The sequence below is a fragment of the Antechinus flavipes genome, chromosome 3, assembly GCF_016432865.1.
Source record: "Antechinus flavipes isolate AdamAnt ecotype Samford, QLD, Australia chromosome 3, AdamAnt_v2, whole genome shotgun sequence".
Taxonomy (NCBI): domain Eukaryota; kingdom Metazoa; phylum Chordata; class Mammalia; order Dasyuromorphia; family Dasyuridae; genus Antechinus; species Antechinus flavipes.
In genome coordinates, this window is record NC_067400.1 from 304,094,281 (window position 1) to 304,117,975 (window position 23,695).

A 23,695-nucleotide genomic window follows, 5' to 3' on the forward strand; every position below is an offset into this window, starting at 1 on the left:
CTACATAACTTCTCAAATGCCCATTTTCTTTTTCCTATTAAATTCCAAATCCAAATCATTATCCATCTGCAGTATCTGTCAAGGAAATATATATATATGCACATATATATATATACACACACAGACACACACACACACATACTGATTGGAAAAATTCAGTGAACTACTCATCCAAATACTTGTTAGAATCTGTACAAAATATTTGCTTACTCAATTTGAGTTTTTTATTTTGTTTTGTAAAAGAATTGTTAGGTTTATCTCTTTTGAATATTTATGGATCTCATGAATAGGTTCTATAGAATTATCAATCCAGTGATATTCACAAATAAGATTATCTAGAGGTATGTTGTTGTCGATAGCAAGCTCTCGTCTATTTGAACTTTTGATAATTGATAGATAAATACAGATATAGGGATGGATAGATAGATAACATGCATTTTTGAAGTGCCTACTATGTGCTAAGGCAGTGTGCTAAGCACTTTATAATATTATCTCCTTTGGTCCTTACAACAGTCCTGAAAAGTTGGTGCTGTTATTATTCCCATTTTATAGTTGAGGAAATTATATCAGACAGAAGTTATGTGATTTGCCTAAGGTCACACAGCTAGTAAATATCTGAAAATGGATTTGAACTCAGATCTTCCCCACTCCAAGTTCCAGATCCTATCCAATGCATCACCCATTTGTCGCTTAAGCAAGTGCAAGGGTCTATCTGTGGAATGAGTATTTTCTCATAGATGCTAAACTCTTTAGGATATAAGTGCTACTTTTATCTGGTAGAATGAGTAATCCTCCAAGACAAGAACTATTTTGCTTTTGGTTTTGTATTCTTGGTGCTTAATCCAATCCTTAGTGCAATGTAGATGCTTAATGAATGCTTTTTGTTTCTTAATACAAGGCATCCCCAGTTAATCTAGACTACTCTTAGATTTGTCTATTTTATTTTTACCTATGCTTCTTAGTTATTCAGGACAGTGTCTTTATTAGAGGTTTTAACTGACTTAAAGTTAGAAATTCTTTGTGATTTCCTGATTAATTTCAAACTGTTAAACTGTACTACATCAGCATCTATTTAAAAGGTTCTCTTCTGAAAAATTGTAAAGAACGTTCTGGGATGAAGGTCTCCTCATTTTTTCAAACTCATTACTTTTTTTCATCTCATACAAATAAATGGAAAGGGAAAGAAGGAAGGCAAAGACAGAGAAAAGTAAGGTCATTGTCTTTCAGCTAGTTTAATATGCATATGTGGCTAAAAACCAATTGCTTATAATCTATATTCTTAGCTTCTAACAAACACAATGCTCTATATATGTTGGGCATTTAAATATTTATTTTTAATAGATAGATAGATAGATAGATTGATGGATGGATGGATGGATGTGATTTTTGAAGAACTTTCATTATCAGGGTAATTTCTATTTCTGAACTACTATAGTATCTTTCTTGCCAAATGCAGGCAGTAAAGACAATGAGCTTATAGATGTTGAAAGATAAATCTAAAAGCCATATGCTTTACTGAGTTTCATGATATTCTGTCATGGGAGGATCTATTACTAATATCTCTAAAAGTTTTTCTCAACTGTTAACACCTACACTAGGGAGCATGCTTTAATAACCTAGCTCTAATGTCTTTTCTAGCTTTAACAGTCTGTGATTACATGATAACACAAACTAAATTCTAATTAGCATAATAGAATTTGAAGAAATAAAATCAGTGCTATGAGTAGCTCCTTAACTAAACACACATGTCTCCTAAATAAAAGTGATCATTCCCCCACATACACTTCAGTGAAAGATGGTTTTCTTTTAGTGGGAGAGTATTGACTCCAGAGTCAAAGAATCTCAAATCCAGCCTCTGACACTTACAAACTGTACAACCCTATATAAGCCTCCTAACCTCACTGAGCTTTGATTTCCTCATCAATAAATGGAAATGTTAAAATTTGTCTGGATGGCCTTTGAGGTCCCATCCAGTTACAAATCTATAAAACCATGATCCTAATCATGCCCTGTTATTACATTCACTCCTCCACACTCGCTTCAATTTTTATTCTCTTTATTCTCAGCTCACACTTTTGAAGTGACAGAAAGAATCCCTTTCTATATATTGACTTCTAGTTTTGTAGCTCTCCCTGCTGTTTCTAGATTTTAGATGAATTTTTAAAAATCCTTTCCATTGAATCCTTCTGGATTACCAATGTTAGAAATATGCTACAAAGATAAAAAGGCTCAGGAGTGTATGAAGTAAATTGGTTTATTTATGGATAGTCCAGGGTAGAAATGGATAATCCACTCGGGGCAGTCCCTGGTTCAGGAAGAAGACCAAATGGTTATTCTCAGATATGATCAATTCCCAGTCTATTCTGTTTGTACAATGACTGTGAGGATGGAACTCTTTCTCAACCTCCATTGTCTTTCCCCAACCTCTGTGCATTTTTAAATAATCTCTTTTTCTCTCTCTCTCTATTCCCTTTAATGGTGCTTTTTTCCTTACTCTAGCTAACTCTGGTTATTTTCCTAAACTTCTTTATAAATCTAACTTGCTAATCAATGGCATACACAGTCCTCATAGCATATTCTTTTAATGAATTCTTCCAAATTCCTTTTCTTTCTAACTATATGCTCCCCTAACTCTATTTCATATTTGCCAGTCCTGCTATCTATTTTACTTATTTTGTCTGTAGACTTTTCTAAATAAATCTTCCTTTTGGCAAAAAAAAAAAAAGAGCCATTGTGCATTTGTCCCATGTTTATTTCAAATTAGATATTGATGTGATCTATGATATGGGATTTGGCACCAAATGAAGTAAGGCACCAAAAGTTGGGGTTCAGTCATGTGAAGAATTCACAATGGCCATTCTCTTTGGCAAAAGGTAGATTTATTTAGGGCAGAGGCTACAGAGAAAATGAACAGGGAATGGTAAATATAAAATAGAGTGGAAGAATATATGAAAGACAAGTTACGCGGTAGAACTCACAATTACTCAGGAGAAAGGAGGCACCCCATGAGGTGCCCTTAGTATGGCAGGCTAAATTCTGAAAAGGACTTAGCACCCTAAAAGAGTTAACTGTAAGGAGGAGAAGTGGAGTTGGAAGCATAAGTGAATTAACAGAGATACCATATGGCATGGGGAAGGGGAAAAGCAAAGACATCTGTAATACCAATTGAAGCAGGTAAAGTTCCAAAAGGATTCAGCAAAGACAAGAGCAAGAAGATAAATTTATAGGAAAAGTTAGAGAGACCAGAGCTTCATGTTATTTATTTACTAATTTTATGGTTTATAGGTCTTAGACTTCTAAGAGGTGATCTATTCACTATTGTCTCAGGAATTTGGTTATTACTGATCAACAAATTGTCTATCTGACAGCAATGTCTGTAGAACTATATAGTAGTATTCCTAAGGCCAGGAGATTTTAGAATCATTGACAGACAGATTGTTAGAATAATAATACTCTAAAGTTAGAGGACCTCAGAATTACAGCTATATTTTCCTTAGAAGCTATACCCCATCAGTATTGCTATCACAACTTCATCAATACAATCTATGTTCAAAAATGGCAGAAAACTCTTCCTTTGAAGAGGACAAGTTAATATTAATTAATTCATTAAGCATGTGCATCAGTGCTTGCAGTTACCTTTCACCTACATCTTGTTTTGGGGGGCTCTATATTTTGTTTTATACAACTAACTTGGTCAGCTAATGTGATCTTTCTCTGAGTCTTTGTCCCTATATGGAAATACAATTCTAAAGGTTGCTTACAACCAGCATATTCATTCATGCAACAAATATTTATTATTTATTATGTTCTAGGTACTGGTAGAGATGCAAAGTTTGGGCAACAAACACGGTAGAATTTGCAAAAAATAAAATCAGTGGTATGAGCAACTCATCAATCAAATGTATGTGGGCAACAATCCAATAAGCTGAGTAATACCACTGTTATTATCTCCACTTTACAGATGGAAAAGTGGAAGATCAGAGGGATTAAATGACCTGACCAAGGTAACTCAGATAATGTGTCAGTGTCAGGATTTGAAACTAGGGCTCTTGACTCCAAGTCCAATAGTTTTTCTACTTTGCCAAAATGTCTTACTTAATACTCCTTCCAGTCAGAGAGTAAATTTAGCTAAGAATTTTTTTCTTAGAAAAGAAAGATTTTAAACTAAATCTCTTGAATTGTTTTTCTTTGACCAGATCTGGGAATGTTCACTTTGAGCTATAGCTCAAGACCTTCAGAAGTAGACACAACATTGAATGGTAAGTATTCTTCTACAAGGCAGGATGGGATGTGTGGTATGGTCCATTCAATGTGAATTTAGTTGAAAGTAGCAAAAAGCTACTGGTGACATGACAAGAAACAATGTACACATAAGCACTTGCATATATGCATACATATATTTATCTGTACATATCTATTTTAAATGTATTATATATATGTATATTTATAATAGGTTTTTATTTTCAAATTATATGCAAAGAGTTTTCAACATTCACCCCTGCAAAATCTTGTGTTCCAAATTTTTCTCCCTTCTTTCCCTACTCCCTCCCCTAGACAGCAAATAATCCAATATATGTTAGACATATGCAATTCTACTATACATATTTCCACATTTATCAACTTAATATATTTTTGATGGTGGTGGTGGCAATGAAGAGAACATTCAGAAGAAAAAAAACAAACAAAATACTCCTCAACTACTGACAATGAAGCCTCAGAGTCATCTGAAGTCTTGCATTTCTCTAAGACTTTTTCAACCAACGTTAAATTTCCCCCACAGTTATGTGTATGGAAAACAAATTTCAGCTCTTCAAAAGGAGTAAGTCAAAAATAATTTGCTTACTTTGGTGGTCTCTTTGTAGTTTGGAAATCTAAATATTTCAATGAGCCTAGCAATCTCTTAAATATGACCTCTCTTTTGAATGATGATATAGAAGTTTCTATCAGGCTTCACCAGCTTCCACAAGAATTCCTGAGAGTTTTCAAAATTCTGATGAAGATTCTTTTGGCACATTTCTCTTTTGTTTTGAATCTTCCTATTCATCTTTCCTCCATCCCAACCCTCACTTTGGAATTAAGAGAGAGTATTGGTTTTAGCCAAAACCATTTCTCAGCTCACATTTTCTATTCTATGCAGCTGTTGGCCTAGTTCATAGGTTTTTTTATAACAAAGAATACATACAGTAGTTCCAGAATGTCCAGGCAAAAAAAAAAAAAAAAGAGAGAGAGAGAAAGAAAATGAACATCCACAAGAATATAAAAGAGGGAGGGAGGGAGGAAGGGAGGAAGAGAGAGAGAGAGAGAGAGAGAGAGAGAGAGAGAGAGAGAGAATGGAAGGAGGGATGGAGGGAAAGAGAGAGAAACCTGAGTCTAATTCTGGTTTTACGATGTGATCATATTACATTTGAAACTGTCAATCAAATTCCTATAGTCTCAGAGGGTAATAAAGAATATCATTCTTTTCAGCACAACCAATGAATTACCTATTTGACCACAATTGCCAGTCTGTTTACTAAGAATAATTAAACCCATGTCAGTAGTAGGTCTTATAACAGATATTTTCCTGCCTTTGTTTTTAAATACCATACTTTTTGTTTTTGTTTTGTTTTTAAAGTCATATTATTATCCAACAAGGGTAGCAAAAGTTGGATTAAATATTTTTTACAAGAGAGATATAGCTTATGGGCTCTCTACTGTGAAACAAAGACCCTCAGCAATTAGAAACTGACTGTGATTAACCATTTCAATTCTACCCAGGAAAATCTGTTTCCTTTATCTCAAAGTACCCATTTTTATTACTAATAAGTTAGGTTCTTAGGGAGAGAAATTAGCTACTTTAATTTCAAAAGATATAGATATGATGTGTTTGATCAGCACCAAATAATGAGATTGATGTAGGCATTAAATGTTGGTGTTCTGTCATATGAGGAATTCACAATGGCCATTCTCTTTGTCAAAAAGGGACATTTATTTAGGAGACAGAAAAAATGAAGAGACACAACAGACTCCAGGAATGGTAAACATGAAATAGAATTGAGAGAGCAATAGGGTTACCAAGGAAAGGAGTTTGAGAGAATCCATTAAAGAATATGCCATGAGGTGTGAGTATATCATGACTGGCAGGCTAAATCTAAAGAAGAGTTTAGCACCCTAAAATAGTTAGTTAGCTATAAGAAGAAAAAAAGACACCATGAGGATTGGTGAGGGGATAAAAGGAAAGGCACCATGAAGAATGGGGGAGAGATGAAGAGAAAGATACTATGAGGCAGAATGTCATAGCAGGCTAACCCAAAAGGGATTCAGCAAAGATGGCATGATATAAAAGGGAAATTTAATCTCAGGGGTTTAATACAACTTAGATTTCTGAGTGGACATAGTAAGGTGGGACTAGCCATGATCTCCACAGATAGAGGGACTATAAAGTTAAATTGATCCTTATCAGTGAATTTCCCTGCTTGGCTCAGGGAATAATTTTATCAGTAATTCAGATTTTCTCTGCCAACCCCACCAAGTTATATAGGATCTTATCAGAAGGGACCTTAAAAATCTTCTACTCCAACAGATTCATATATTACAAATGAGAGGATATGAAATTACAAAGGTAAAATCATTTGCCCAAGCAGAAAGTTGCAAAGCCAGGATTAAAAATCAAGCCCTCTGTCTCCAAATTCAGAACTCTTTCTACTACCTCTGCTTTATTACTTTATCATCACTATGAAGACCTAGAGGACCCCAACAATAAATGTGCTACTAATACCCAGAGAATCAGGTTGGTGGCCGAGTGGGAAATATGTTTATCCAAGTTTGATGCTCGACTCCACAAACATAATATTAGAAATGATCCAATTGAAGATCTTAGAAAAACATGGATATATTTGCATGAAATTATGAAGAGCAAAATGAGCATAACCAAGACAATGTTGTATCTAGTAACAGCAATATTGTTTTAAGAACAACTGAGCAAATAAGTCATTTTGACTATTATAAATACCAAAGTAATAACTAAGAACATAGAAAGGAAAATGATATCTATATCTAGAGAAAGAACTGATAAATAGAAACATCTATAGAATGATTTTACATATATACACATGTATACATATATTTGTCTCTAATGGTAGTCATTTCCAGAGTATGGAGAAGGAAAACAAGGAAATTTTAACAATAACTTTATTACATATTTAAAAGGAATAACAAATTGTACATAATAGATTTGTAGTTTTATGTTCAATCATTTTTTCATTATACTATATTATGAAAATGGTTAACTTATTCTATAAATTAAAAATAAAATAACTAAAAATTTCAAAAAAAAATCATGCTATGGTTAAGAAACTTTGCTAGGCAATAGAGATATGAAAATAGAAATAAAATAACCCCTTCCCTCAAAAATCTTGTATTCTAAATGGGAGAAGAGGAAGTAGTGGAGAAATGATACTTATACAGAGGATTTAATACAAAGCAAAATAAAATCATTTCTAAAGTAAAAGTATTTATGAGTTGAGAAAAGGAGAAGAGATCAGAAAAGACCTCTTGTAGGAAATGGCTTCTGAGATGAGATTTCAATAAATCAACAAGAATTATCTTAAATATCTACTGTGTCAGAACTATGCTAGGCATTAGACATAGAAAGACTGAAAAAAAATCAATCCTTGCATTTTAAGGAATTTATAGAGATCAAAGATCTTAAAGCAAGAATAGAACTTCAAAACCAGAGTCCAACTCCTTCATTTTACTGATGTTAAGTGACTTCTGACTCATCCAACTAGTAAGTATCTGAAATGGGATTTGAACCCTGCTCTGACCCCTGTACCATACTGTCTTTCGTGTTATCAGGAAAGACATGCTCAAATATAATTAAATACAAAATATTTTCAAAGTTTATGTAGGACATTTGGGGTGGGAAAAGTTTTAGCTGTTAGAGGAATCAGGAATCTAACACAAAAGGTAATGCCTAAACTTATCTTAGAAAGAAAACAGGAATGCTAAGAGATAGCCTTTGGAAGGAGGCTAGGCATGAGGACCAGCATATGAAAAACTCAAAAGATGTGATATTGTTGAGGTTCAAAGGAGATCCTCAAAGATTGGGGTTGCAGCGTGATATCATGAGATGTCTCAAAAGAATTTGCAGACTTGAACCCATCTCCAAGTCAAGGGGAAAAGTTTATTATGATTGTAACACCAGTTGAAGTGGGCTAAATCCCAAAAGAATTTAACAAAGAACCAAGAGCAAAAAAAAAAAAAACTTATAGGAAAAAGATAGAAATATTGGGTGTTTCATGTCACTGATATGCCTGTTTTATGACAGAAGTTAGGTGTAAAATTGAGGAGTGGTCTGGTATGCACCTATTGAATCTTATGATTTAGTCTGATATGTACTTCATTATTGTCTCAGAAACTTTGTTTTTACTGACCAACATGTTGTTATCTGGCAGTCAATAATGTTTATAGTACTATACTATACTATTTCTAAGGCCAGGAGACTTTAGGATCATTGACAAACAAATTGTTAGAATAATAACCTTCCTAAGGTCAGAAGACCTCAGGATTACTGCTATATTTCCCCTAGAAGTTGTACCCCATCTCTATGAAATGTCATGTGTGAAGAAGTTGCCAGAAAACTAGTTTGATTGAATCATAGAGTATGTGAAGGGGAATGATGCACAATAATCTTGGAGTTAGAACCAGATTGTAGAAGACTTTAAATGGCAAATAGAAGAGTTTGTACTTAATCCTACAGATAATCTAAGTAGCCATTGGAATTTCTCAAACAGAGGACTATGGGCAAATCTGGACTTTAAGAACATCACTTTGGCAGCTGTGTGAAAGATGGATTGGAAACAGAAAAGCTGAGTCAAAGCAAAACATTAAGCATATACTTAGTCTTTACTTTGTGCAAGGACTATACCAAATGCTAGGGATACAAATAGAAGTAAACATAAAGATGGTCTCTCGCTAAAGGAACGTAATTTCTAGTGGCGGAAATGATGCACAAAATGGAGTAACAATGGGGTAGGGAATGAATGTACTCATAGGGGCCCATTATAAAAGTCCTCAATCTTCTATTGAGGGGGGGGGAATTTAAAGTTGGGAATCTTGAACTCCCCCTCAAAATATAGATCCTAAGAAGAATTCATGATAAAAGAGCCCAGGAAAGTGATTGCAATAATCTAGAAAGGACTTGACAAGAACATTTGAAGGAAGCCCGGTGTAAGAAAGGTATGCATTATAGACATGAGTCTTTTCAAAGGTCTAGAAGCAGAAGTTATAGCATATATCATGCTATACTAAACTATACTATGCTATGCTATACTACATTATATCATACCATTTTATACTAAACTATTCTAAACTACTATACTTTATTATACCATACCATACTATATTATACCTTAAATACTACAGCATATCATACTAAACTACTATGCTGTACTATACTATACCATGCTATGCTATACTATGATACAATAAATACAGAAATAGATGTCAAGTCAGGTGGACTGAAATGAAGAGTGTGGGAAGTGTAATAATGTGAAATAAGATTGAAAAATAAGTGAAAGCCAGATTTAGAGGTGGGGAAAATTTAAATGCCAAATAGAGAAGCTTATATATTTTTTCCCTAATGTCAATAGAGTATTTATTATCAATGATTTCGAGTAATAAAATGTTTTAGGAACATGAATTTGGCAGCTTGGAGAAGAGAAAAACTGATGGCAAGAAGACCAATTAGGAAGTTATTGCAGTAATCTGGGCAAGTAGTGATGAAGTCCTGAACTATAGGATAGTCTGTGGGACTAAATGCAAAAAGATAGATGCAACCTGCCAACTTATTAGAATGAGATCTGAGGGAGAGAAGCAAAGATAATTTTATAGCTGAGAATAGAACAAGGATAGAATAGTTCCTCTTCATTAACTTCTGACTGAGCTATGTAAGCTCTCTAGTAAATGCTGTTCACTGTGGTATACCATGGTAATAGGCTTTAGAATTTGAAAAAAAATGCCTTTCCAGTTATTATTATTAGCACACCTTGTCTTATTAATAATGTTTTCACATTGTTATTGGCTAGTAATTTTAAAGTCATATTCAATTCTTCATGACTCTATTTGGGGTTTTCTTGGCAAATCTACTGGGAAATTAACTTTTCCAGCTCATTTTACAGATGAAAAAAACTGAGGCAAAGAGTTCTAAATGACTTGCTCAGTGTCACACAGCTAGTAAGTGTTTAATACCAGATTTGAACTCATGAAGCAGCATCTTCCTGACTCCAGGTCTTAGTACTCTACATTTTACCACCTAGGTGCCCTTGAAATCATTTGACCTTCAGGAATAACAGCTGACAAGTGGTCTGCAAACTGGAAAAGATATGGAAGAACTATTTTATTAAAGTTCTATTTATTCGGGATATAAATGATTCAACCTTTATATATGTGGTATGCCTTAATAAAAACACTATGGAAGTTATGAAAGAAATATAAGGCCCCATTCTGTGCCTTCAACCTAGCAAAAGTAATGAAAGAAAATTAATTCAGACTGATTTTTTTTTGCTCCAGTTATGTTATTGGATTAGCTAAATAATATAAATTAACTGGAAATTATAAACATTGACCATCTTGTCCAATGCTTAGCTATAAGTAGCTGTGTGACTTTGGGTAAGTCCTTTGCCTTTCAATTCTCAGTTGCCTCATGCCTAAAATGATAGAGCTAGACTACATAAGTCTATAATGTCTCCGATTCTAAACAACCCCCTTTACTTTATAGTATATACATTCATAGAGACAGACAGTTTTTGTCCTGTATCTTTAGTCTTATGAGGGAGAAATCATAATTTAACACTTATATAGGTCTCTATTATTGCATCATTTATTTGAAAATCCTTTTTTTCACATTTAGCTAGAAGTTTAGGTTTAAGATAAACAATTGTTTTAAAAAAAGATGTCCAAGGAAAGATAGAAAAATGAAACACACAGATAACCCAAAGACTTCCTCTGTCTCATCTGTTATATGCCAGATATTATGCGAGCCAGGGCAATATGTTGATTCCCAGGTCATAGCAAGAAACAATAATAATTACTTCCATTTTTAAAAATCTTTTCTTCCTCCTTTGTGAGGTTAGCTAGAGGCTGGGCCAAAGGAGGCAGTTTCTAGGCTCCTCAGCATTCAGAGGTTCTTAATTTGAGTTTTGTGAAAATTTTGTGTATTTCAGAACTGCATTTCAATGAACATAATTGGTTTCCTCTGCAATCCTGTATATTTTACTTTTTGCATTTAAATATTTTATACTGAGAATGGATCCATTACTTTATCCAAATTATCAATGAAATCTAGGATACAAAAAAGGTTAAGAACCCCTGGGTTAGATCATCCTTACTTGAGATAATGAGACCTTGGATAATAAAGAAATGATGGAGGGGGGGGGAAGAGGGGAGGATCTTGACTACAACACTAAGGATCTGTAGTCTTTCCGTGAGCAAAAATCTTTCCTTGTAGTCAATAGAATTTCAATTGGACTTTTCAAGTTCTCAGGCCAATGAAAGCCATCTTTCTTCCCATAATGACAGTAGAAGATATTCAGGACATCCTGAAAGATCAGGAAATCCTTACTAGTAGACACATCAGTCAGAATGGTTAATTTTGTCAACTCTCATCTTTAATTAATGCATTCTTAGACACTGGCTCTTTAAAGGTCCTCCAATTTCAGACTCCAATTATCTTTCCACCTTGATTTCATTCCTCTCCTTCAAGTCTCCTATCTGAAGGCTGAATTATATGACTCTTCTCCAAGTCATCTTATCCTCTTCCAACCACCATTACTTGGCCACACATTTTATTATGCCCAGACTTCCCTGATTCCACCCTTGATTTCTGAAATCTTCCTACCTTTAAGTCCCCAGCTCAAATACCACTCTTCCATCTCCAATGAAATGATCCTATTTCGAAGTAATCTATTATGTCTCAGAATTCAAAGCCCCACTCCTATTTATTTATCATTTAATGTAATTCAGTAAATAGTTATCAGGCGCTTACTATCTAACAGATATTGGATCCATTGGATCATCATTGGATGGGGCATGAAAAAGCAAGTATTTTCTGTCATCAAGTGTTAAGGACCATGTCTGGGAGAAGGGGCAGGTCAACTATCTGAGAGCCTCCATAGCTGTGAATCATAACATCTGAAGAAGTGGCAGAGCAACCTTTACTGACACAAGTGTTGCTTGTGGACTGGGAATGAAATAAATTGGAGGAAGAGGGAAGAGTTTACATTGTATCTAAGGTGGAACAGTGGAAACAGCACAAAAGTATAGTTGCTGAAGTAAAAGAACTCACAAAATTATTCAAAGTAATTTTTAAATTACCTAATTCAATTAATGTTTCATTTTTATATTACCTTCATTTTCAAATAGATATCATTTTATATTATATGTATCTAAATACATATGTGATATATAAGTATATATTTCATCTATATGCGTACTTCCAAGCATACATATTATATATATACATAATATGCTACATATTGTATATATACATTATAACACATACATATATCTTTGTAATAAGAGATAGTTTGCTGCATAGTAGTCCTTAATGACTTGGATATGTATATGTAATTATTTAATATGTATATTAAATACGCATTTGGAATATATATCTCTATCAATTCACTCTCCTATACAATAAACTATCCCTAGGAAAAGTTTAACAAAGCTAACCAAAATGTAACTCTGCCTTGACAGTTAATGTACTATCTACACATCCACAGTCTTCCATTTTGGCAAAGTTGGAAGAGATGCATTTCCTGAACTCTAAACCAACACCAAACTTGGCTGTTATGGTTATAAGGCATCCAGTTTTTAAATTCCTTTTGTTGTTATTATTATTATTCTTTCTGAGGGTATTGTGCAGATGGTCAGAATGTTATTTCAGGAGGCAAAGAGTACTAGGGACTGAGGAAATCAGTAAAACTTCTTGCAAGAGGCAGAACTCAACCTGTGCTTTGAAAGAAGGTAGGGCTTCTAAGAGGGAGAAGATGTTGTTCTAGTTTGCACAGGGATGGCATTGAAATGTGTATCATTGCCTGCGGCCTAGCATAGCTAAAGACTAAGAGGCATAATTTTCAGCCATAGCTAGGGGTATGTTCAAGTCATCTCTAATTGAAAAATAGTTGTTAAATTTTCATTGTGAGCATTTACACCTCAGGAATCTGTAATCACTAAATCAAAGCTTAATCCATTGCTTTGTTGATTGCCTATTTTTTAGGAAATTTTAATAATAAAAATTAAACTTAAAATTCTCGTACATACATTTTTTCCCTCTGGTGAGACTAGATGTTTAAAAATTTGCCATCATGGCTCTGTATTGCCCTATACATGTATTTTGAGCACAGCAAGAGCTTAATGAAATTTTTACTATACTGGAGTTGACTGTAGGATAAAAAATGAGAAGAAAGAAGAGGAAGATGAGAAGAAGGAAGAAGAAAAGAAAGAATAAGTAGAAAGAAAGAGGGAGAAGAGGAGGAGAAGGAAAGATGAAAGAGGAAGAAGAATAGGAGAAGGAAAGAGGAATGAGGAAGAAGAGAGGATGAAAATAAAAAGAGGAAGAGGAGAACGAGAAAAAGGAAGAAGAATAAAGATAAATGAAGAAAAGGAGGAAAAGTAAGAGGAAGTGGAGGGAGAGATGCAATAGCAATGGGCATTTATATAGTGCTTTAAGATTTGCAAAGTGCTTTATCACTCCTCTGGATTTCATCATGCCCCAGAAATCTCTTCATCCTGCAATGTAGCTTCATTCCTAGACAGCCTTTGTCCTGAGGGCCCCTACATCCCTCTGATTGGAGGACAACAATTTCTCTTTCCAGAACCTTTAATTTAAGGAGAGAATTTGGTCAACTAAGGCTTCATTTGCCAACCAATGCTTTTCTATTGCCTAGACGAAACTCCCCAAGAGCATAGACTACTTTTTGCCTTTTTTTATCGCCAAAACTTAACACAGTGCCTAGAACATAGTAGGCATCCAATAAATGTTTCTTGATTAACTGACTCTACATTCAGCATCTCATATGAGCCTTATAATACCCTTAGCTACACCCACTCCCAAAGACAATTTTGCTTACTTGTTTCAGTCATGACACCATTTGTGGTTTTCTTGGCAAAGATAATGGAGTGCTTTTCCATTTCCTTCTACAGCTCATTTTGCATATGAGGAAACTGAAATGCACAGTGAAGTGACTTGCCCAAGAACACACTATCTATAGAGACAGAAAGAGTCTTGATCTGTCTTAATTGACTGTAGTAGGGTATTAAAGAAATCCCAACTGTTTGAAGTATAGTATTATAGATATGTGCACTCATCTCTTATGTTATAAGTCCTTAGGGGCATCTTCTGACCCTTATTTACCTTCATAACTTCCCGATGCCTTTGCTCATACTTTAATGTTTCTTGATTAGAATCAAATGGAATATTATTTTATTGTTCTAATGAAAAAGAAATTGAAAAGCTGCCAGAGAAAACATTTTATTTTCTGTTCCCCAGTGGAATATCTTCTGAATCACCTTGAACTTTGAAGCTGATGTATCTGTATATCTTTCTCAGGTACTGTGTCTAACATACCAAAGAGTCGAATGCCTTGGCCAGTGGTTGTGGCAGGTTTGCTTTTTATATGCGTTTTCCTATTTGGTCTTGGAATAAGAAAGTGGTGTCAGTACTGGAAGGAAATGTGAGTACTCTATCAAGAACGGGGGAAATAAATTGTTCAATATGTGGAAGGTGGTTATACTTTTTGCTTTATATTGTCAAGATTCTTTTAAATTTACACTCAGTGGAGTACTTTGGTGCTGTTATTCTTGTTATTCAATCTTTTCAACCATGTTCAACTCTTCCTGACTCTATTTTGGGATTTTCTTGGCAAAAATACTTGAATGGCTTGCTATTTCCTTCTCCAACTCCTTTTACAGATAAAGAAATTGAGTCAAACAGGGTCAAGTAATTTGTTCAGGATCACACAGCAAGTAAATGTCTGAGGCTTCCTGACTGCAGGTTTGTCATTCTATCCACTGTGTTACCTAACTGACAATTTTATTAATGGGAAACAAACAAGCAAAGAAACAAAACAAACGAACAAAACAACACCAATATAAGAAAGGCAATATAAATTTCCCAGAGTCACAAAGCCAGGAATAAAGGAATCTAGAATTCAGAGTTAGAAGCAACTGTAGATATCAAGTCTAATCCTTTTCTCCATGCACAACTTTATTTTACACCTGGGAAAATAGAGGTTTCAAAAGACAATGGATTGCTCGAGGTCAAATTAGAGAATTTGAATCTTAGTTCCCCTACTTTCAAATCCATTTCTTTCTTCTATATGTCACAATTAATAATTACTAGTCCTAGTACAAAATAACAACACAAATAGTAGAAGCTAAAAGCCCTATTATCACAAATTTAGAGCTAATGAAATTACATTTCAGAGACTTTCCTAGAACAACGCAACTACTAAGGATTAGAGCTGTAATTTGACCTAAAGTATGCTAATTCTAAGGCTGATATGTGTTTCACTATTCTACATGGTCTCCTAAGACTGTTCTCCATTTACTTGGCCAAGTCTTAGCAGTCATTCATGTATCAGGCTGAACAAATCAGTGTGCATGAAATGAGAAATGAGTCTCACCTCTGTCCAAAACTTAAACTGGGTTTTCTTTTAAATCTTCATTATTTTTCATTTTCATGCATCTCTGAACAGTCTCAGCCCATCTGGGCCTGGATGTCGAAGTGTGAAATTAGGGGAGAAAGTAATTTCAAGAAAAATTCCCAGCATTTTCTCAACAAAGTGAGCTTTTAAGGGATTTTTTCATATGTGGGGGGGTGAGGGAGGTGGAGAGAAAATGAAGGATTTATATTCCCTTTTCTATACCTGAAGAAATACCACATGGCACATTAGATAAAGCACAGAATTTGGAAGTAGAGGTTGGATTCAATCCTACCTCATACATACTTACTAGTAGAGCAACCTATAGCAAACCACTAAAACTGTTTTTTTCATCTGCACAATGGTGATCATAAGAATATTTACCATACAGAGTCACATAACATTTATGAAGTACAAATTTAAAGTGCAAAATTTAAAGCACTATCAACTTATGAGCTATTATCCTTATGTTTCAGGAGTACACTTTCCAAAGTTTCTCAAGCCCTATCCTTGCCACTTATTAAGTATCCAAGATGAAGAATACTGCATTTAGATTCTGAGCAGTGGGATCATATCCAACTTCTGATCCTTATTTCCTGTGTGACCCTGAGCTTATAATCTCTATAGGACTCAGTTTTATTTCATCAGTAAAATGAAAGGATTGGTCTAGATGACCTCAGACAGATAGATGCCTTTTGCAACTTTGTGGGTCTGTGATCATCAAGCAAACTATCAAATTTCTTGTGTTTCAGTTTTCTTATTTATCAACTGAGAACAATAATAGCTACAGTTTCCATTTGATTGGATTATTGTAAGGATAATGTAAAGTCATAATTTATATAAAATATTAGTGTTTATGTTGTTGTTATTGAATCATGTCTATTCTTTGTGACCCCATTTGCAGTTTTCTTGGAAAAAATACTGGAGTGATTTGCTATTTTCTTCTCCAGCTCATTATATAGATGAGGAAACTGAGACAGGGTTAAATAACTTGCCCAAGTTCACAAGGCTTGTTATTGTCTGAGGTCAGACACTAATAGGAAGATGAATCTTCTTGACTCCAGGCCTGTTGGAATCCTTACTAACTGCTAACTAATTAGAGTTGATCTAATCTTACAAGAAGATGTTTTGGGCAGAACCTGAAACAAGGTACTAAGTAGAACTAATTAAGACAAGGCTTGTGTTCACACCTTTACTCATTAAAGTTCAATGAGTTCATACCTCCCTTGAAGCTCTTTGGGCCAGAGAGCACTATGGGAGAAAACCCATAATCCCTCTCTCTGGAAGGAGCATAAATAGGCCAATGGGCCAGTCGAAGAAGTTCTTCAGAGGAAGAAGCTACAAGTCGAGATTTCACCGGAATGACATGAAGAGCGGTGCTGGCTCTGGAGGCTGAAGAAAGCAGAGGCAGAAGCAAAGGACAAAGTGGCAAGAGCTCTTGGAACCAAGCAGAGAGATAGGCCTCTAAGCTAACCGGGCTATATTGGAGATAATAAAAGATCTGAACTTTTATCACCTGGCTGCGTTTTGAGAAGAAAAAGCTCACCACATTTTGGCGCCCGAACAGGGACCGATTCAGATCCTTGAACTAGATCACAACATTTTGGTGCCCTATGGACTATTTCTAGGATTAGGGGGAGCCACGGGTAACCCTAGAGAACTTCTAAATTTAGTTCTCTATACCATTAATTTTTTAATCTTTGATAAAGATGCACTGGCCCCAGCAGACAGGTTTTATAACCCACCAGAAGAGCAGTGTCCAGTGCGAGCAGCTCTACTATCTTTAGATAATCGCCAGGTGATGTGGAGAGACCCAGAAAGTGGTGAATGGAAGGGACCAGATAGGCTAACTGCTTGGGGGAGAGGATTTGCTTGCATCTCTATAGGTGGAGAAGGAATCAGATGGGTGCCTACGAGCCGCATTCGCCTTGTCCATCGCAGAAAGATGGAGCAGACCCTTGAAACAAAGGAGAAGACCCAAGAAATATCGGGTGGTTCTGTTGCTGATTGTGCTCACAAGAATTATTAGATTCCTGGCACATGAACTAATGGACAATGGAATCCTATTGGACTGTTTCTAGGACTTATGGACATGTGTAAATTTTCAGATTGATTAGTGCCTCCCAGTATCCTTGTATCATCCTCATCCTTTCACATGAAGAGATCCTTTCTATATGTCTGAATTAGACCTCCAGCAACCACTGGCAGGTGGTTCCCATATCACAAAAATAATGTGAAACATTTATTTGTTTACAAACAAACAAAAAAACCCAATAGATCTAGAGATCAAGAGAAAATTTATAAAAATAATTGAACTATCTGAAAACTGTGGGGGGGAAAAGAATCTTGACATAGTAATGCAAGAGACAATTGAAGAATATTATCCTGGAGTGATAGAATATGAGAGGAAAGTAAAAATTAAAAACAAAATCCACTGATCACTACCTCAAAGAGATCCTTTGTGAAAAGCATATAGGTATATATCATTACCAAATTTTAAGACCTGTAGATAAAAGAGAAAATATTGCAAGAAACAAGAAAAAAAAGTTCAAACATGCTGGAGCTACAATTAGAAAGTAGCTGTAGCTACTTGTCAGCAGCACAATAATAGACCACATGTCCAGGTAAATATATATATATACATACACACATACATACACAATCAAAAGATCTATACCTGCAGCCAAAAATATATCCAGCAAAATTACCCATAATATTGAATGAAAACTGTTATGAGTTCAAATGTTGGAGTTCCTGTTCTTCTCAAGGCAAAGCCGGTTTAGAGGCTTGGAGCCCTTCGGATGTCTCCAAATCCAAAGGTTCTGTCCTTCAGCCTCTGCCTCTGTTTTCTTCTGCCTCCAACCAAGACAGAGATGGAAGGTCTCTCTTATCTCCTTCTGGGGAGCCCAGCCACCAACTTGCCGTGGAGAGAGGGCTTCTGGCGTAGCTCCACTGAAATCCGTCAAAGTGTTCTCTGCACCAGAGTCGTTCCTCTCGAGTCCAGCGCAATCAGCCAGCCAAGAGGAAAAAATGTATTCTGCCATAGATCCCTCATTGCTGGCCTTTTATCTGCCTCTTCTGAGAGAATGGGATTATGGGTTTTCTCCCATAGTGCTCTCTGGCCCAATGAGCTTTAAGGGAGGTGTGGACTCCCTTGAAGTTAGAAAATGTACTTTGTGAAGCTAGCATACTTGTGGACTCCAATGAGTAAAGGTGTGAACACAAGCCTTGTCTTAATTAGTTCTACTTAGTACCTTGTTTCAGGTTCTGGCCAAAACATCTTCTTGTAAGATTAGATCAACTCTAATTAGTTAGCAGTTAGTAAGGATTCCAACACAGGCCTACCACTCTATCTAATACACCACCTTTGCTATATATATGGAGACCCAACTCAACTGACTTTTCTCTAACTGCCAGAATCTTTAGTTATATTTATCACAGCTATCACAATCTTCATCAGTAACAACAGCTTGTTGTTAATAGTAGTCCCTAAAATAAATTCTATTATTCTGGGAAAAAGCTCACAGTAGTTTGAAAAATAACCCATAATTAATTCAAATTAGTAATGCATATAAAAGTTCATACATATCACCAATTTCTATGAGAGGGGATGATGGTGCACATTCATATAACATTCTTTTTTTTCCCAAGATCTCAAAGGATTTTTTACACAGCTGGAAAGCAAGTATGATCTAAAAATCTAGCTTTTATTCCTACTATTGGCATTTAATAACTGAATGACCTGTGGAAATCATTGAAACTTTCTAAGCCTCAGTTTCTTAATTTGTAAAACAGTGATGATAACCATTATTTATCTTACAGTGTTATAAGGATCAAGTAAATGCATTTATGAAAGTGATTTTTCCAAACATCAAAGCCTCATCGAAAGGCATTGATTGTCCCCTACAGAATACAATATTGTCTATCCTTAAATTACTGAAGTCCTATTATGATGCCTCATTATGTTGAAGGAGTGGTCCCAGGTCCACATCATAGAAAATCATATAAATATAGAAGTGTAAATTAGATTAATTGTAAATTACTTAGTCCACCTTGTACTTGAACAGCAATTACTTCTACAGAATCCCTGATAATTGGTCTTGAAAACTGCCAAAGATAACATTCCTCCATTGGTAGTTCATTGTATCTTTGGAGAGAACTATTTGTCAGAAGTGTTTTTTTCATTTTTTTTGAGAGAAAAATCTACCTGCACAATTGTTTCTATTCTTTCTTCTAGGATCAAGCAAACTAATAATTCTTCAAATAAATTACTTTCCTTTTGACTGTTAATTTTTTTTATGCCATAACACTCAATTCCCCCAAAATCCCACTCAACCTACTCTGTACTTACTGAGTTTGTCAATGTCCTTTCTAAAATGTGATGTTCGAAACAAAACACAATATGGCAGAAATTTGATCCAGAAAAGACAAATGATAGTTTGACAATTGCAATCCTCATTCTGAAACAATTTGTATTATCAAATCCTAAGAAATACCACATTGACTTTTCTAACTTCCATATCACATTGTTGAATCATTTTAAACTAGCAGTTCTTTGCAAATACCACATCTTTTATAGATCCATATATATGGGTTGTGGTTTTCCTCTATAATATATAAATATATTTATCATATATTAAATATATCTGCAAAAATCCACTTTAACAAATTAAATACAATAAACATGTTGTATATAATAATGGGAAATATACTGAAATCTTTTAAGATCCATATTTTGTCATGTAGAATTGGAATTTGACAAATCTGAAGTGGAATCCTACTTCAGACATGTACTAGCTAAGGACTCTGGACAACTCAACTAGCTTCAGTTTTCTCATCTGTAAAAATGGGATTGCAATGGCATCTACCTCACAGGATTTTTGTGAGAATCAAATGAGATATCAATATGTAAAGTGTTTGACAAACATTAAAGTGCTATATAAATGCTAGCTATTATAATGTCATATGTAGATAAGTTCATTCCTGTGAATAATGAGTACCATAAAGTGATGATATATATTCAAAGTCACACTATATGAGGTTATAACTATGTAAAATACAATAATAGGTTCCAGTTTGATTGAAATATGAAGTGTGAATTTGAATGATATGACCATTCCTTGAGATTCATAAATTGTACTAATTGGGATCTGGCTGCATAACTTTGGAAAGTTTGTCATAAATCCCAGGCACTGATTTAAATCCTGAACAGGACCAAACACAAATACTTATCTCAAAGAGTCTTCCATTACAATCATCATTCCAATTGACTTATCACTAATCACTTCTCCTTGGGTCTGGACATTTCATTCAATCCTTTCCAAGTCTACCTAAATATAAACTCAGGTAACTGACATCTTTCTATCTTGTTAAGACTATCAAGTTGAGTAATTCTTTCAAATTTCTAGTCTTAGAGTGCTTTTTAAATTTTACACAATTTTCCAGAAATTACTAATATATTCTTCCGAAATCATATCAGCAGGTTCCATCAGTATCCTGGGAGGTAGTATATCTGGGCTTAGTGATCTGGAGTATTATAGATAATTAATTGGATTTCTATTTTAATTCATTTTATTGGACTTCTATTTTTTCCTAATTGCTATTAATCTGCTTGATATGATTTCCTAGGGACAAGGATTATAAACCTTGAGAAGAAGCCTCAGAGATGTGTACTGCAATTGTAAATTCATTTGTTTAATCATAGGAAGCTAACTAGAGGATCTCTACCTTTATTTTATCTTGTCATGATGACTAAGCCCAACATGGAAGAGATTACATGGAAAAGCCTCCAGCTGTTCTTGTTCTCTCTTCTTTTCTTCTCATTCCTCTATTGACCATCACGGGGATGGGCATGAGCACTTAACCAATGAGTGACCCTGATTGCTAGTCTGTGGCCTAACTTTCTACCAGCCCATGTAGATATCTATCTTGAAGTCTACTAGCCTGCATGCCAAATAATGGATTTTGGATTTTGTGTGGACTCTACTAGAAGGTCAGGGGAAAGGTCTATCAACCAATGAGATATTATATATATATATATAATATATATATATATATATATATATATATATATATATATATATATATATATATATATATATATATATATACACATGTATATACACACACATATATATATGTATGTATGTATATATATATACACACACACACACACACACACACACACACACATATATATATATATATATACTCTCTATTCTAGCTGTATTGCCTGAGGAGCAAACAAAACTGAGGCCCTAACAAAACTGAGGCCCTGAAAGAATGGATCATGGGGAGGATCTGAGGTCCATTTCAGAGGTTAGATTTTTTTTTACCTCAAAACATTAAGTAAATATGAGTTATTGCTGTATGATTATCATGTTAGATTCAATGTGATTTAATGGAATTATTGTTGTTGTTTCCATTCATTCACTTATTTTGGGCTTATACTCCCAATTGACCATTTTTGTTTTATTATTTCCAATTTAAAGACCATAATTCTTTGGAAGTGAGTCAATAGCCAAAATGACAATAAATAGTTCTGCCTTTCTCATCTATTATAATCATTCTTTGAGTAGTAGTCTTAACTATTCTATGACCTTTCTCTTATCCCTATCATAGCTATAATAATAATAATAATAATAATAATATTTCCTTGGCATTTGTTGTCAACTTGAGCTCATCCAAAGCTTTAACATTCCTGACACTAATTTTAACATACTATAATACTAATACTAGATTGTTCTGTGTTGTTCACAAGGGAGTCTCTTTCTTATTTGTTGCTAGCAAGATTCTTGCTAGAACCCTTCTTAATAGGCTGCTCATTCACCTGAAAGATGGATGTCTACCTGAGAGCCAATGTGACTTCTGAAGGGGCCAAGCAGTAGTTTGCTGCCTAAAACTCTTGGGGAAATGCCAGGAGTAAAATAGAGATCTTTACACATTATTTGCCAATCTGACAATGACCTTTAGTATTTTCAGTCATGATGACTTGTGAAAGTTCTTGGCAGAGTTTGGTTTATTGGAGAAGTTCATTAGTACTATTTTATCATTGTCATGATGGCATGTTTCCACAGGTTCTGTATAATGGACAGTGCTCTTGTGCTTTCTCATTCACCAATGGAGTAAAGCAGGGCTATGTGTTTACTCCCATATTTTAGTATGATTACTCAGTGATGTTGTCCGGCATCTTCAATGAAAATGAAAATGACATCAAAATCAGCTACTGCATTGAGGCTACGTTATTTAACTTGAAAAGGCTACGAGTTAAGAATAAAGAGGAGGGAGAGTTGGTGTGTGATTTTTTTGTTCACATTTGTGCATTCAATGCAGCCTCTGAGTCTGAGATACAATAAAGTTTGGATCAGTTCTCTGTTATTGACAACACCAAGAACACAGAGGTTCTCTACCAACCAGCATTTCATTATCCATACATGGAGCCATCAGGAGCAGCAAATAGAAAAATTTTGAATGTCATATATAAATTCACTTACCTCGTCAGGGTACTTTCCAGGAATGTACACATAGATAATGAGATTGACAGACTCATTGTCAAAGCCAGCTCAGCCTTTGGGAGGCTCTGACAAATATGGGAGAGGAGAGGTATTAGACTGATTACCAAACTGAAGGCCTGCAGAGTCTTTGTGCTGACCTCATTGTTGTATGCCTGTGAAACCTAGAGAGTGTGCCAGCTCCATGCCAGGAAACTCAATTTCTTCCATTTGAATTATCTTGGGGAAATTCTGAAAATTAACTAGCAAGATAAGGGGACTTGAAACTTAGATCCCTTCTCCAGGCATTCAAACTAATGCAGAGTACAAGTCTGATAATCTAGCCATGTTGTTTAAATACTAAAATATCTATTTGCCTAAAAAGCTCTTTTACAGAGATCTTATACAAGGCAAGCATTCAAATACAGATAAGAAGAAGCAATACAAGGACACTCCCAAGGTCTCTCTAAAGAATTTTGAAAAATATTGTGGACCCACATGTGTACTGGCACACAAGCATCA

The 23,695-nt window shown here is 34.9% G+C and overlaps 1 protein-coding gene across 4 annotated transcripts in view; it reads left to right on the top strand.

The window, feature by feature from the left end:
* The window catches only part of CD96 (CD96 molecule), a 151,875-nt gene that overhangs the window by 121,843 nt on the left and 6,337 nt on the right, over positions 1–23,695 (top strand). For all 4 annotated transcript variants that reach the window (XM_051985263.1, XM_051985262.1, XM_051985264.1 and 1 more), the window contains 2 exons: positions 4,197–4,259; positions 14,591–14,714. In XM_051985263.1, the coding sequence (XP_051841223.1) occupies positions 4,197–4,259; positions 14,591–14,714 (187 nt within the window). The remainder of the gene's footprint in view (positions 1–4,196; positions 4,260–14,590; positions 14,715–23,695) is intronic.